At 42.0% G+C, this 16,132-nt stretch overlaps 1 protein-coding gene across 5 annotated transcripts in view; it reads right to left on the reverse strand.

The window, feature by feature from the left end:
• brca2 (BRCA2 DNA repair associated) overlaps nucleotides 1-16,132 on the reverse strand; it is a 131,382-nt gene that overhangs the window by 94,031 nt on the left and 21,219 nt on the right. For all 5 annotated transcript variants that reach the window (XM_038818061.1, XM_038818059.1, XM_038818060.1 and 2 more), the window contains exons 10-11: nucleotides 7,971-9,326; nucleotides 1,622-6,529 (exon numbers count right to left, since the gene is read on the reverse strand). In XM_038818061.1, coding sequence (XP_038673989.1) covers nucleotides 1,622-6,529; nucleotides 7,971-9,326 — 6,264 coding nt within the window. The remainder of the gene's footprint in view (nucleotides 1-1,621; nucleotides 6,530-7,970; nucleotides 9,327-16,132) is intronic.

Genomic DNA, 16,132 nt, shown 5'->3' on the forward strand with positions numbered 1-16,132 from the left:
TCATACCGGTGCCTAAGAAGAATCAGGCAATGCGCCTCAAAGACTACCGCCGGGTAGCCTTAACATCTATCATTATGAGCTGCTTTGAGAGGTTGGTCATGAGGCTCATCAACTCCATACTCCCAGAATGCCGTGATCCACTGCAATTCGCATTCCGTCACAACCAGTCCACAGCAGATGCCATGTCCCTGGCCCTACACTCATCCCTGGAGCATCTCGACAACAAGGACTCCTACATCAGACTCCTATTCATTGACCACAGCTCTGCCTTCAACACCATAATCCCAGCCAAGCTCATATCAAAACTCGAAAACCTAGCACTTGGCTCCTCTGCAACTGGACGCTCAGATTCCTGACACATAGAACACAATCAATGAGGATAAACAACAAAAAGTTCTCTACGATAGTCCAGTATACCAGGGCCCTGCAAGGCTGTGTACTTAGCCCCCTGCTATACTCCCTAAACACACATTACTGTGTGGCAAAATCTGGCTCTAACCCCATCTACAAGTTTGCTGATAACACAACCATAGTGGGTTGGATCTCAAACAACGATGAGTCAGGGTACAGTAGGGAAATAGAGAGCCCAGTGGCGTGGTGTAACGACAACAATCTCCACTCAACATCAGCAAAACTAAGGAGCTGGTCTTAGATTTCAGGAAACTAAGTATCGTACACATCACTGTCTGCATCAAAGGTGTTGCGGTGGACATGGTTGGCAGCTTCAACTACGTGTGCACATCACCAACAATCTGTCCTAGGTACATGCATGAACCCCCCGAAAGACCAGACTCTTGGCACTGCCACTCCTGCCAGGGTGCCAGGCTGGCAGTACCAAGGGGACACCCTGGGATTTCTAATGGCCTGGGAGACCCCCAGGTGCCTTTACACCTGGTCCACGTTTGTGTGGCCCAGTACTAAACAGCGCCCAGGTGAGGCTGTTAGGTTTCAGACGCCGGGAGAATCCAGAACATGCATATTTAAATGAGCCTAATGACTCATTTAAATATGCATATCTGAGCTGGACAGGATGATCAACAGCAATGGATATCACAGTTTGGATAACCTCTTAAAAAGTATGTAATGGGTATGGTGCAAATTACTAAGGAAGAAAATGAGGCTATGAGCTTGGTCAATTGAGACACGAGCCTGGGATGGCAACAGGGGAAAAGCAGATGAAAAGTTGAAATAACAGAGCAGAATTGAAGTTGTGAGGAAAGTGGAAGCAAGGTGGGAATTGGAATTGGACATAAACAAAGGAGAAAATATGCACATATGGATTAAACAAAAACAGGGTTATCTTACATTGCATGTAATTCTTAGGTGGTGACAAGCTAGATTTAAAGATTTAATATGGAGGTGGTTTGTTAGGAGGAGCAAATTGCATAAGCAGACTGAATCAAAAAATTAGCCAAGAGCCACCCTGCATCCAGTGTAAACTAGCAGTGTTTAAATATTCCAATATTTAATGATAGAATGAGCAGCTTGCTCTACCTCCCAAATGTGAGCATTACCGTTGTCTAAACTGGGATGTCCAGGGCTCAACAGATCCATGCTATCTGGGTTCTGCCTTAATAGAAATCAAACAAATTACTAAATAATTTAACGAAATTTAATTTACCTCTTGCAGCATTTCCCTCTGATCTCAGTCTTTTTCCTGTTCTTAAGTCTGGTCTAATGGATTGATGAGTGCCATCATAGGTTGGTCTAAATGCCTTGCCTGGTGTCATGTCAAAAGGTTCATCATCTTCCATCAAAGCTTTTGAACCCTCCACAGCCTCTTTTTCCACTTCATTTTCTAGCATTTTGGGATATATGCCATGATTACTCTTCAATGCATGTACTATAGATGTAGGTACGCTGTTTATGTTGCAAGTCAGTTTAATTCTACTTTCAGTGTGCATTTTAACACTCTCAGTAGTATAGTCCAATTTATCATTTTCAACTGAAGCCAGTTGCATTCTTGCTGCAGTTAAGCTACTTTCTTCTACCATTACTTCTTTTCCCTTAGCGGTTTGAAATCCAGACATGAAAACACTCTTATTCGAGGAGGCAGCCAAATTTCTTGCAGGTCTATTCATCTCCCTTCCATTCGAGTCGATTCGGGCAGAATTTTGCTTGATCAAAGTGCTCTCTGTGCCGTCATTTGATACTTTATGAATCAATTCTGAATTTTCTTCTTCACATGCTTGTTCGCTGCTCATAGCAGTATTACAGAATAGTGAAGGAGAACAAGTGGATGTTAACAGTAACTGCTGAGATTTTTCACAAAATATACTGTTTGAGCATTTTGGGCTGCTTAAAGAACCATCAGTCACGTCAAATTCTTTTAACATATGCTTAACTCTCTGAAGTGCACCATCAGAAACAAGAACTGCTTTTCCACTTGCTGTGTTGAATCCAAGAGATGTCTTTGCGCTGGACAGATCAGGATGCCATGTTTCTTTGGAAAGTCCAGTTTCCTTATATTTCAAATCTTTGTCCATGGTCTCAAATTTTTCATTAACTCCTGCTTCATTAAAGAAATGTTTACATTTCTTTAACGATTCTTCTGAAACGCGTACAGACTTTCCATTTGCTGTTTTGAAGGCAATAGGTCCACTTTTAAGTAACTGTTGAGAAAACTCAAATACATCACCAGCAAACTCTGCTTGATCAACATTTACAGTATTTGAATCTGAACTTTTGCTTTCGCAGGGTCCATCAGCCAAACATTTCTCTTTTGCTAATTTCAAGTTTGTGTCACTTACTGAAAGTGTGTTACCATTTTCATTACAGAACCCTAAAGATTGCTCAGCTGGAAGACTGGTCATCTGGTTTCTCATATCTAACCTCTGTGGAAGGGTAACTTCACGATCATTTAAAACACTGCCCTCAGAATGTACATTTTTAATTTTTGCAGTTGATATTAAATTATCTTGAATTCTGAATGTATTATAATCCTCTTCGACAAACAAAGCTCTTCCTTTATCTAAAGCTACCTTTGACACACTAACTTTTCTACCACTAGCAGTCTGGAAACCTTTCATTTCAGCGCCATTTCCCAAATCCAAATACTCAGACATATGCTCAGTTTGAACAGAAAAATCATGCAAATTGCTGTGACTTTTAAGATTCAAAGAATAAAGTATTTCAGGATTGTGGTCATTCTCCAATTGTTTCTTCACTACATCTTTATTCGCATTCTGAATAAACGGGGACCCAGTTTGTGGACAAGGAGTTACAGTCGAAAATGTTTCAACAGAATGTTTGAGAGTTTTATTCAATAGGTCTTCCTCAGCAAATAAAGCTTTGGCTTTATCGAGCGATGATTTGCACACAGGCACCATCTTGCCACTAGCGGTTTGGAATCCTTTCATTACAGTGCCTGGAGCAGCTAACAGCGAATTTTGAATCGAATTAGTATCCTCAGAAATATTGTTCTCACTGTGAACAATAAATGCAGGACAAGCCAAAACATTTAGTCCCGTCTGACTACTCCCTGTTTGATCACTGAGCTGCATAATTGCATTGATTTTTTTCACAGGACTTTGAAACATATTCATGTTATCACGTTGTTGAGGTGCATTTTTTGCTATTCCTGTAGGTAGCTTGGAGTTTTGCCAGTTTTCACTCCAGCAATCTTCAGTATCAAGCAAACGTTTCACTTTATCTAGATTTCTTTTGGAGACAGTGGTGCTTTTACCACTTGCAGTCTGGAAACATGTTATTTCATCACTGCCCTCAATAGCTGAAGCTTCAACGAGTTTGAAAGGACCAGCAGACGTTGTGTGCAATAAATAATCATCTGCAGGCTTCATTTTACTGTCAACTAATTTGTTGTTCCCATCATCTTTTCTGCCATAGCAGCCAGGTTGCCATGTGTTCTTTTCCCAAATTGTACTTTTAATTGTACCAGATTTCTCTTTCTTCTTGGTGTCAGAGTTTTGCAAGACATTCTGCTCAGTAGTCAAATATATTGTTTTATCCAGAGTTGCTTCTTCAGGTGCAATTATCCTCCTGCTCCCTCCTGACTGAAAACCACTAATTTTTCTGTTACTATTCTCGAGTTTATTCTCACTTTTCAAGATATTATCCTCATTATTTTTAGTATTCACAGTGAAATGATTGCCGAGAGTTGCAGAAAGCTGGTATGACTCATTTGGTTTTACTGTTTTTTGAATATCATTTTGTTTATCTTCAGTTACGTTTTCAGACTCAGTGACAGAACTTTCTAATAAATAGCCTAAACCTTTAATTGTATGTTTCTGAGCAGAAGTTTGATCATTGTCAATGTCCTTGAAAACGTCTGCTGCTTTTCTCAGACTCTCAGCAGAGAGTTTTATTTTATTCCCACTTGCTGCACAAAAACCACCATATTCACCTTTAAAACTCACTTTATCTTTCAGGGGTGGAATTGCTTGATCTAGTACTGTAACCCGTTTCATTTTAAAAGTGTCCAAGGCAGGTTCCACAGAAGCTGTATGGAAATTTAGTACAGTAGATGAAATTTCTTTCTCTTTGTTGCTCAGGCCAACACAGGAATTAGCATGGTTATATGATATTGTTTGCTCTATTACTTCTGTATTCTGTTGAAAACTTTCAAATCTAGTTTCTGTGTTTGAAAACTCTGCTTGCTTTTGTAAGTTACATAGTTCACTGCTCAACAGCTTTGAAGGTTCAATAGCCAAACTTTTACCAAAATCAGTATCCTTGCACCTATCCAGAATAGGAGCTGGGGGAGTGTGACCCAAATGCCCCATAATCAGCAGATCAGTATTCTTGTTTGTTAGATCAACTGCAGATTGATTTCTAAACTGCATACATTTAAACTGGCTATCTGTGTCCTCTAAAGTGCTGAACAATTCGGTTAGTTCAATTTGACCAACGGTCAAACATTTCTCAAGCAATTTAATTTCTGTTTCAGCTGAAGCGATTGTTGGACTTTCTAGACTACCAAATCTATTTTTTGAAGTGATACATTCAACGAAAGCATCCTCTGCAGAGTTTACTTCGGAGCTCTCATTTTCAAATTTTTTGAACAATTTTCCATCAGAAATTATTTCAGCAGATAAATCTATAGGATTCTCAATACTTTTAAAGTTACTGTATTTGGGCCTAGGTTTACAAGGTTCAGCATGTCCAGATATGAGTGGGTTTTTTGCATTTTCTGAAACAGTACAAATTTCTTTTATTGTCACCAAACTGATGTCAGCTTCTACACTAGATTTTAATTCCAACTTATTTGTGTTCTTTTCTTGCATCGTTACAATGCATTGTGAATGTTGGGTAACTTCAGCAAACTCATGCAATTTTGTTTCAGTGACAGATTGTGTTGTCCTTGTTTCCTCATGTGAATTCATTAATTCCTCTGTTAATTTGGAGGGTTTGTTTAAAGTCAATTCAAGATCAGATATGGTTGAACATGGTATGTCACATGGTATTTCCTTGGCACCTGCAAAATTACTTTCAGTATATTTTGTTTCACATTCTGGCAAAGACTGGACCAGTACAGGATCAGAAGTAGTCAGGAATGCACCATTGTCATCTTCAGCAATCGGTTTTCTGCTCTTCAAAGTGGATGCCAACACTGCAATTTTTTTATTACCAACCTCGAAATCTGTATTCACAGAATATTCTCTATTTTCAGCTTCTGAAGGAGTACACAAGTCAAGTCTCTGATCTTCATTTGACAATTCCTCGTCAACAGCAAGACTTCCCTCAAAATGTTTCTCTTCACCCAAACTAGTGGATATCTCATTATTTTCTTTTGATTTTAGTTCATACAGACCAGCCTTTATTTTCAAAGTTCTCTCACAGTTTTTACGGTCATATAAAAGTTTCTTTGTTTTGTGCAAAACATTAGCAATACAGGAGGAGTGAGATGATACAGTATGAACTTTAATTGAAGTGCAGGATAGTTGCTTAGTTGATAATTGTGCAGAAATTGGTATAAATATATCATTACTGTTGAGGTTATCGTGGACAATTGGGTCTTCTTTAACATTTGCGCTGCTGCAATCATGATGTGGAAGGCTTCGATTTGCATCAGATAAAGGTGACGGACTGAACTCAAAATTAATTCTTGCCTTATTCGGCGTGACAGTGTTTTCAGTTACACATTTTTTCTCTGGTTGCACAGAGTTAACAACTGCAAGTACACAACTGTCCTCAGCACCTTCAGCCTGGACCCCAAACCTACCAGGTAACATCACTTTAGATTCCATAGTTAGTCTTTTAGCTACTGTATGACTAGCCATGGCAAATATTTTGCGCTCTCTCTTGTTCCAAGAAACAGGCCTGCTGTTAAGTGGCGTTACAAAACTATCCCAATTCTTGCCGATATGAGAAGCATTTGATAAATTAACAGTTTCATTTTGAAAATGCTGAGGCACTACTCCACTTTCTGCACGGTCAGAATTCTTATGAAGCTGACGATGGTGTTGCAGGCTTTCATTTGCTTCAGTGTTATGTGTCTCATTGGCTTCATCACAGATATTGTCAGGAACAAATTCACTACTGGTAGCTTCCTCATTTTCTTTGCAAGTAGCTAAAATCAGAAAAATAGGTTGCAAGTTATTTAAAATCCTAAAATATCAGAATAACACTACCCAAATAAAAATTAAAGTCAAATATACAAATCATATCCATTTGACTCCTAAAGGGATAAATTGCCAATAGTGAGCAGTGAAACAAAAGGTTCTTTCAATTAATGTTAAGTTCTATGATCCTTTAAAAAGTGGGCAGCATTCTCCATTGCCCAACGCCGAAATCGGGAATGGCGATCGGGTGGAGAATGGCTCCCGACGCCGCAATCACGGCAGGCACCAAGTCGCGATGCTCCACTCCCTCGCAACCCTCTGTTTGAATATTATCGGGCCCACTCGCGATGCTCCACCTCCAATGGGCCTAGTTCCCAATGGCACGGGCCACGTATGGTGTCAGTGGTCTTGAGCCTGGCGTGGCGGCTACAGCGAGAGAGGGGCGTGCGCAAAGTATCCAGCACCGCCATACTCAGTTGAGAGCCGTGCCGCTGGCCTGGGGGCTTCTGCTAGGGCGAGTAGTGGGGGGGGGGGGGGGGGGTGGCCGCGAGGTGGGCTGTGGGGTTGATGGACATGCGTTCCAGTACAAGCAGCGCCATCTTTTCCGGCGCGATGGGTGCGTGTGTGGGAAGTGTAGGCATACGCGCAACTGCAGCTTGTCAGCCATGCACATGTCCAGCACGGACCCGGCTATTCTCCCACCGTTTTTCACGCGTTCTGCAGGTGTTTCACGCGGCGCCGGTGCTAGCCCCTCACCGGCCGCGAAAACGGTGCAAAAATGCCCCGATTTTTCTGTCGTGAAACACCATGGATCCTCCATTGGTGTCAGCACTTAGTCGCAGGAATGGAGACCCCAGACCATTTTTTTATAAAAGAGACAAAGAAAAATCTACTGTTAAAGATTATTCAAAGTTTAGTTTGTTTTCATCATGTGCGCGATGCGGGGAAGGCTGCATTTATTTTCCATTTCTCAACTTTGACTGGAGATGGAAGAACGAAAATTTCTCAATACTGAGAATGCTGCAGTCTGCAATGAATAAATAAATAATGATGCATTATTCTGTTTCATTACCTCATGCGCTACTTTGTATTTTACTAGCATGTTCCCAACTTGCTAGGTAGTTGATGGTTTACGCTAAATATTTGTGTTGTACCATCTTTTGCTTCAATCTATTCAGTTGATACAATATGCCAATCTTTAATGCTCATAACATAGTTTAAATAAAGCAGAACAGTTAACAAAAATAGAATGTTGTACATAAAGAAGTTTCTGTAATTTCCCAATGCATTCAGAGTTTAAAACCAGAATCTAGTCTCTAAGCATGAAAAAGTAAATTAACAGCCTAACAAAAAGGAAGACAACTATTGTCAGTCTGTGCATATCACAACAATTAGTATAAAGTCACTTTAGTATCAATACACCAAAACAAAAATAAGCACGAGTTATACCTGACACAGAAAGCTGCATTCCAGATTTTTCAGGTGATTTGCAGGAAGGTTTCAGTGCCAAAGGAAGAACTGATGTTCTATTTTGCAATTCAGTAGCATCCAAACTTGTGTCCTGCACTTGATGATTTGTAGGTTCTCTCACAGAGTAAAGGAATTTTCGTGTACGTCCCTTCAGACTGGAAAGCATGAAAGTATGGTCTTCCTCATTCACTCGACATTTTACCGAATCCAGAACCAGTGAGGTACTTTTGACAGTTTCTGGATCTGTCACACAGTAAACACCATCATTAGACTTTCTAGAACTTACAGCAGGTTGAATGGGCATATTGTCATTACTGGCAGAGTCAGTAAAAGTGACTTTCTGATTTTCCAAAGTAGTCACTTGCTTTATTAGGTGTGTTTTATGTTTAAAGTCAGATCTCTTTTTCATCTGTGCTCTTTCATCCTTGCAAAAGAGAAGAAGTTTTTTTGCTGCAGTTTCTGAATCCGAATCCATCGATCCCTCAACAGGTGGTTGAATTGATGTTGAATCACAGTTTGTAAAACAATCTGTGTAGAGAATTTCAGGAGTGGGTGGTTTTGACAATTGTGTTGTATTACAAGTATGATTTGGAGTACTAACTTTCACTTTTGCTCCAGAATTCTTTGTGCTTTCATTGACTGTACTGAAATCATTAGAAATTGAACAATAAGAGGTTGATCTCTGCGCTATTGGACTAATCTCTTTCCAGGACACAGAACTAGATTCTTTATCAATGTCTTCTTCCGAAACATCATGTTGTTGCTGATTATTAGTGTTTTCGTTTGAACCAAGTGTTAAATCACCCACATTTTTCAAACACAATGCATTTGCAGGAGAATCCACAATGTCACAGTATCCATTAATCATCTGGTTCTCATCCAGCTCTGATAGATTTAGCTGTGACCAGTCAGATGAAGAAGTTATATTATGACCTGATAATTCCTTTTCTGAATTTTTGTCACATGAATGAGCATCAGGACTCTGGTTTTGACTGACACTGTTCTTTTTATCCAAAAATGTCTGTTTAGTATCGCACTCTTTAACTGGAGTCAAATTACTAAAAACCACTTTGCAGCTTGATTCAGCTACGATGCTCTCTAGGGAATCCTTTTCATCAACTGAGGTAGATGGTAAAGTTTTAATACTGTTTAATGTCTGAAAATTGTCAACTGTCGAGTTGTTCCTTCTCTTTCTAGTATAGGATTTCACTTTTCTCAGTCCCAAATGTGTAGACTTGGAGGAAGACAATGCTTCATCAGGCACAGTGTTTGAAATATACATCTTTTCACCTTCAGAGCTTTCGTTATGTAAACCATCTGGGTCACCTTCAGGTACTGAAAACACAATAAATAACTTTTTTTAAAAACTTATATTAGGAATACTTAATTTTTAAGAACATATGATTTGAAAGAGTTGCAGGCATGTAATTCTTGAAGATTCTGCATAACAATTTTGGTTAAAAAGAGAGGAGAGATAAGACTCAACTTATCCTGTAATGAATCAATTCGTAAAACAAATATCAAGGACTGGATTCCCAAGCCTGTTTTCAGACTGCAAGAGTTCTTGTTTATAATTGCTGCCCAATTGAAACTGTTGGAGGTACATTTTCGTGGACATCAGACAATGCTACAATCAGAGCCAATTGTAATGGCTGTCCACCCACCACCCAACTATACACTACACAGGAATAAACAGCTGGTTAACAGATACAGTTTAGACTCACACATGAAGGAGAGACACATATGCAACCGCACCTTGCAGAAAAGGGGCAATGAGAAAATAAAGAAGAAAATATTAAATATCTATTTTCACTGAGATTTTCAAAGCGCAGACTTGGTAGATTCACTGATGCACTCCTAAACTGGATTGTTGAAAGAACACCAAATAACTCATTAATTCTCCTTCTTTAGATGCCATAGAAATATCAAGGCAAATATGACACAGCTTCAACAACTTCCATTTATACAGCATCATTCATATTGTAACATCGCCCAAGGCCTGCATTATCAAACAAGACTTGACATAAAAACACAAGGAATAGGAGTGGCATTAGATTATTTGGCCCCTCCAGCCTATTCCGCCAATCAATAAGATTATAGTTGATCGGACAGTGGCCTCTAATCCACTTTACTGCCTGTCCCCCAAACCCCTCCACTCTTATAGGCCAAAAGAATTTCTAACAGCCTTGAACGTATTCAATGACCCAGCATCCCTGACTGCTCCCTGCACTACAGAATTCCAAAGATTAACAACCATCTGAGATGAAATTCTTCCTTATCAAAGTCTGAACTAAAAGATCCCTTATTCTGAAACTGATCCTCTAGTTCCAGATTCCACCACAAGGGGAAACATCCTCTCAGCATCTATCCTGTCAAGCCCCCCTCGGTATATTAAAATCACCTCTCATTTTTCTAAACTCTACTTTGTGTGGGCCCAACCTGCTCAACCTTTCCTAATCAGACAACCCTTCATTCCAGGAATCAGCCCACTGAACTATTTCCAATGCAAGTACATCCCTCCTTAAATAAAGAGATCAGAAGAAGCTGGGGTTACCTTTGTGTTGCAGGATGATCTTGTAATTATTAGTCGTTTTAGCTGATCTGAACAGGATCCAATAATACTTAATATTCCTAGTTTCAAGGACCCAACTACAGCCAAAAGCTCACATGGTGTTATACTGCTACTGTCTTACATTGAATACAATTAATCGGAATATCATATGATTAAATTGATTAATATACTTTGATTCTTTGATAATTACACATCTGTAACCAAATTTTTAAACATGGCTTTTCTAAAAGTGCAGAAGTTGAAAGACAAAAAGGAAAATGTCTCTATGCGAAACATTGTTTAGGGTGGGTATGTGAAACATTGTTTAGGGTGGATATGCGAAACATTGTTTAGGGTGGGTATGTGAAACATTGTTTAGGGTGGGTAAGGGTAAAGAATATCGATTTTAAGTTGATAAGTGGTAAAGAATGAAGATTTTAAAAGAGCAAGGTGAAGTGCTCAAAAAAGGAGGAATTGACTGGTACAACTATTTTGGTTGGGCAGGTGGTGGAAGTGACAAGTAAAACACATCACATGCCCCTAGTCCTGTGCAAAGTATACTTTAATGGTTCAATTACAGAGCAAGTGCTGTGAAGTCTGTCATGGTTGAGAGGATCCAAGTATGAAACGTTATACTCCCTCCCTAGTCATTAACACACAATACTTGCGTTGGAAGCCTCTGTTGTACGTAAGAAACAGCTGAGCTTTCAAACATCCAGATCCATATCCCAAATTAATTTAGTCACTTATGTAATAGACCTATGCGTTATTTTGGTTTCATAATCAGTTTTGTGGTCATGTATTTTTGTGACTTTTATTCCTTATGAACATGCATCATGTTGTATCTCGCAAGTACAAGCAGTTATCTCCGTTTTAACATACTGGTTGTCTTTGTGCATTTTCCACATGTCATGTTGGAGTAACTTTGTTATTGAGGCTGCTTGGCTTTAGTACTCTTTGATATTTTTAAGTAACTTTCACCCGTAAGTCGCATATTGGTGTCTGAATTCTCCACGACACCGAGATGTATCAATGAAACATTTGGAATATGGAGGCTAATAAATCATTAGGAAGTGACACCACACAACCTCTTATCTTAAATAAGCATAATGTGGAGATGCCGGCGTTGGACTGGGGTGAGCACAATAAGAAGTCTTACAAAACCAGGTTAAAGTCCAGGTTAAATATGTTCTGGAACCTACCTCTTCATTCACCTGCGGAAGGAACAGTGCTCCGAAAGCTAGTGATTTGAAACAAACCTGTTGGACTTTAACCTGGTGTTGTAAGACTTCGTACTGTGCTCACCCCAGTCCAACGCCGGCATCTCCACATCATGGCTACCATCGACACCGCAAACTGCCGGCTCAAAGTGGAGAAGATCTTCAAGATCGCGCATATAGACACTGACATTAAGTTTCTACAAAGATGCAAGAAAGCAGACAAGTTCCCGAAAGGGCTACAGATCACAAACCCACTCAAGTCGACCTACAACACAGACCACGCTGAGAGACTCTGCCGTCGCACCTCTCTCACACTCCTCAACAATCCGCAACCTGCAAGCCAAGATAGAGGCCCTCAGGACGCAGCAGACCAGCGGCGGAACACCGCCAAACAGATGAGACAACGATACCAAGAACAGGAAGCTTGAGAAACTCGGCATCACCACCAGGAGCAACCAAGCCTCTCCCAGTACCACAGTAGAAAACAATACAGGGAAATCTGTTGTCAACTTGTCAGACTACACCCTTCAACCAGACGAAATCGAAGTCCTCAGCAGGGGGCTCAATTTCTGCACCACCACCAAAATGGACCCCATCAGTCTCGACTCGACATGTATGCTCAACCCGTCAGGAGTCGTATCAATGCCAGATGCATCAGTCGCATTCACAAGGCAGCCCTGAACGTCACCCAAGCACAACGCAACGCCATCCACGCTCTCGAGACCAACCGCAACATCGTTATCAAACCAGCACTTAAAGGAGGGGTCACCGTCATACCGAACAGAACGGACTACTGCAAAGCAGTGTACCGACAACTCAACAACCAGGAACACTAGTTACCCACAGATCCGACCAAGGAACACATCCACCAACTCAACAGACTGATCCAAGACCTTGGATCCAGACCTTCAGAGCACCCTACGTGCTCTCATCCCACGTACTCCCCGTGTTGGAGATCTCTACTGCCTCCTGAAAATACACACGGCCAACACACCAGGCCGGCTTATCGTATCAGGCAATGGGATCCTGTGTGAGAACCTCTCTGGCTACATCAAGGGCATTTTGAAATCCATCATACAAGGAGCGCCCATCTTCTGTCGTGACATGACGGACTTCTTACAGAAACTCAGCACCCACGGACCAGTTGAACCAGGAACATTCCTCGTCACAATGGACATCTCGGCACTCTACACCAGCATCCCCCATGATGACGGCATTGCTGCAACATCCTCAGTACTCAACACCGACAACTGCCAATCTCCAGACACAATTCTGCAACTCATCTGCTTCATTCTGGATCACAACGTCTTCACCTTCGACAACAAGTTCTTCATCCAACACACGGGACAGCCATGGGGACCAAATTCGCACCTCAATATGCCAACATCTTCATGCACAAGTTTGAACAAGACCTCCTCACCGCACAGGACCTTCAACCGACGTTATACACCAGATACATCTATGACATTTTTTCCTTTGGACCTACGGCGAAGAATCACTGAAACGACTACACGATGACATCAATAGGGGCTGGTTTAGCTCACTGGGCTAAATCACTGGCTTTTAAAGCAGACCAAGAAGGCCAGCAGCACGGTTTGATTCCCGTACCAGCCTCTCAAGTGAAAAGAACTACGGGCTTTTCACAGTAACTTCATTGAAGCCTACTCGTGACAATAAGCGATTTTCATTTCATTTCATAAGTTCCATCCCACCATCAGACTCACCATGGACTACATTCCAAAACCGGTTGCATTCTTAGACACACTCATCTCCATCAAGGACGGTCACCTCAGCACTTCGCTTTACTGCAAGCCTACGGATAACCTCAAGATGCTCCACTTCTCGAGCTTCCACCCTAAACACATTAAAGAAGCCATCCCCTATGGACAAGCCCTCCGTATACACAGGATCTGCTCAGACGAGGAGGAGCATAACAGATATCTGCAGATGCTGAAAGATACCCTCGTATGCACGGGATATGGCGCTTGACTCATCGATCGACAGTTCCAACACGCCACAGCAAAAAACCGCACCGACCTCCTCAGAAGACAAACACGGGACACAACCGACAGAGTACCCTTCGTCATCCAGTATTTCCCTGGAGCAGAGAAACTGCGACATCTTCTTTGCAGCCGTCAATATGTCATCGATGAAGACGAACATCTTGCCAAGGTCATCCCCAAACCCCCACTACTTGCCTTCAAACAACCGTGCAACCTTAAACAAACCATTGTTTGCAGCAAACTATCCAGCCTTCAGAACACCGACCACGACACCACACAACCCTGCCATGGCAATCTCTGTAAGGTGTGCCAGGTCATCGACATGGATACGACCATTACATGTGAGAACACCACCTACCAGGTACGCGGTGTATACTCATGCGACTCGGCCAACGTTGTCGACCTCATACGCTGCAGGAAAGGATGTCCCGAAGCGTGGTACATTGGCGAGACCATGCAGACTCTGCGACAATGGCTGAATGGACATTGCGCAGTTGCCAGGCAGGAATGTTCCCTTCCAGTCAGGGAACACTTCAGCAGTCAAGGGTATTCAGCCTCTGATCTCCGGGTAAGCGTTCTCCAAATCTGCCTTCAGGACGTGCGACAACGCAGAATCGCCAAACAGAAACTTATAGCCAAGTTCCGCACAACCGGGAACTTGGATTCATGCCACATTACATTAACCCCCCCCACCATCTGGCCTGGGCTTGCAAAATCCTACCAACTGCCCTGGCTTGAAACAATTCACACCTCTTTAACCTGGGATTACCCCTCTCTCTGGATCTGTGAAGACTTAATATCTGCAAATGCTCGCATTCAAATGCATTGCCTTACACCTTTGACTTTGTCTGTATATATGTTTCTGGAACCTACCTCTTCATTCACCTAAGGAGCAGTGCTCCGAAAGCTAGTGATTTGAAACAAACCTGTTGGACTTTAACTTGGTGTTGTAAGACTTCTTATTTAAATAAGCTGACGTACAAATAACCTTCTGGTGACTCATTATCAAAATGAAAAGCTATAAAATTAATAAAATAATAGGAAAAAGCTGTAATGAGAAGAATGCTCCCACAAGTGACTGACATCGTAGGGAACTAGTCAGGTGATAACATAGAATTTACAGTGCAGAAGGAGGCCATTCGGCCCATCGAGTCTGACCAGCTCTTGGAAAGAGCACCCTACCCACGGTCAACACCTCCACCCTATCCCCATAACCCAGTAATCCCACCCAACACTAAGGGCAATTTTGGACACTAAGGGCAATTTATCATGGCCAATCCACCTAACCTGCACCCGGAGGAAACCCACGCACACACGGGGAGGATGTGCAGACTCCGCACAGACAGTGACCCAAGCCGGAATCGAATCTGGGACCCTGGAGCTGTGAAGTGATTGTGCTATCCACAATGCTACCGTGCTGCCCTACAGGGGCATAACAGGAAACAACATCAGTTAAGACAGTAATTGGACATCAATCACACACCACCTAACCAATCAGGGACTGATCATGCACGACTTGGACCAGAGCTCAGCACTGACCATGTACAGAGTAAGTGATTAGAAAGGGTTAATAAGCAGCAACTTTTAGCATTCAGGTGTGCAGCATGAAGAAGAAAAAAAGATAGGCTTCGATCAACATAACAGACTGCGCCACAGTTGACCAGAAGTCATGAGTCGGTATTCCAAAATGGACTGACTGCTTCCACTGCTTTTATTAAGTATTGCATTTGTTTTAAAAATGCATTTTATTACAAACATGTATCAAAACAGGTTACAGCGAATAAACACCCAGGGAAACATACTTCCCTACAATCAACCATACAGTCTGTACAGATTTTTCTCCTTTTTCACCCACCTTTCCCCGTGACGAATAGCCCCTCAAACACCGTCACAAACATCCCCCACCTTTCCTCAAACCCCCCTGAAGAGCCCCTTAACTCATACTTTATCTTCAACCTCCGGTGACGGCAGGCGGGAGGCAGCCACACACTGAAGGGCTCCCGCTCGGGAATAGGAATTTCGGAGTTTTAACGCCTGGGCAACAGAGGCTGAAAAGGCTGTAAGAAGGCACAGGGAGGAGGAATGTCCAAGTTTGGGAGAAAAACGGCCGTGAAAAAGGGGGTTAACGGAAGCCTGCCTGGGAGTGAAAAAGTCAGCGCAGGAACTGTAAGGAAAGAGGAGGCTGGAGCACCAGGGGAGGCCGCGTCGCTCATAGCAGAAGAAATTACCAAGTTGATGGCTGTGGAACTTGAAAACAGTTCACAAAGCACATGGAAGCGATGAAGGAGATGGGGGCGGTATTGAAAGTGCTGGTGGAGGAGGCAATTGCCCCGGTGAGGGCGGCGGTATCAAGTGCAGCGGCGGAGG

This window comes from Scyliorhinus canicula, chromosome 14 (genome assembly GCF_902713615.1).
Source record: "Scyliorhinus canicula chromosome 14, sScyCan1.1, whole genome shotgun sequence".
In the NCBI taxonomy this organism is placed as follows: domain Eukaryota; kingdom Metazoa; phylum Chordata; class Chondrichthyes; order Carcharhiniformes; family Scyliorhinidae; genus Scyliorhinus; species Scyliorhinus canicula.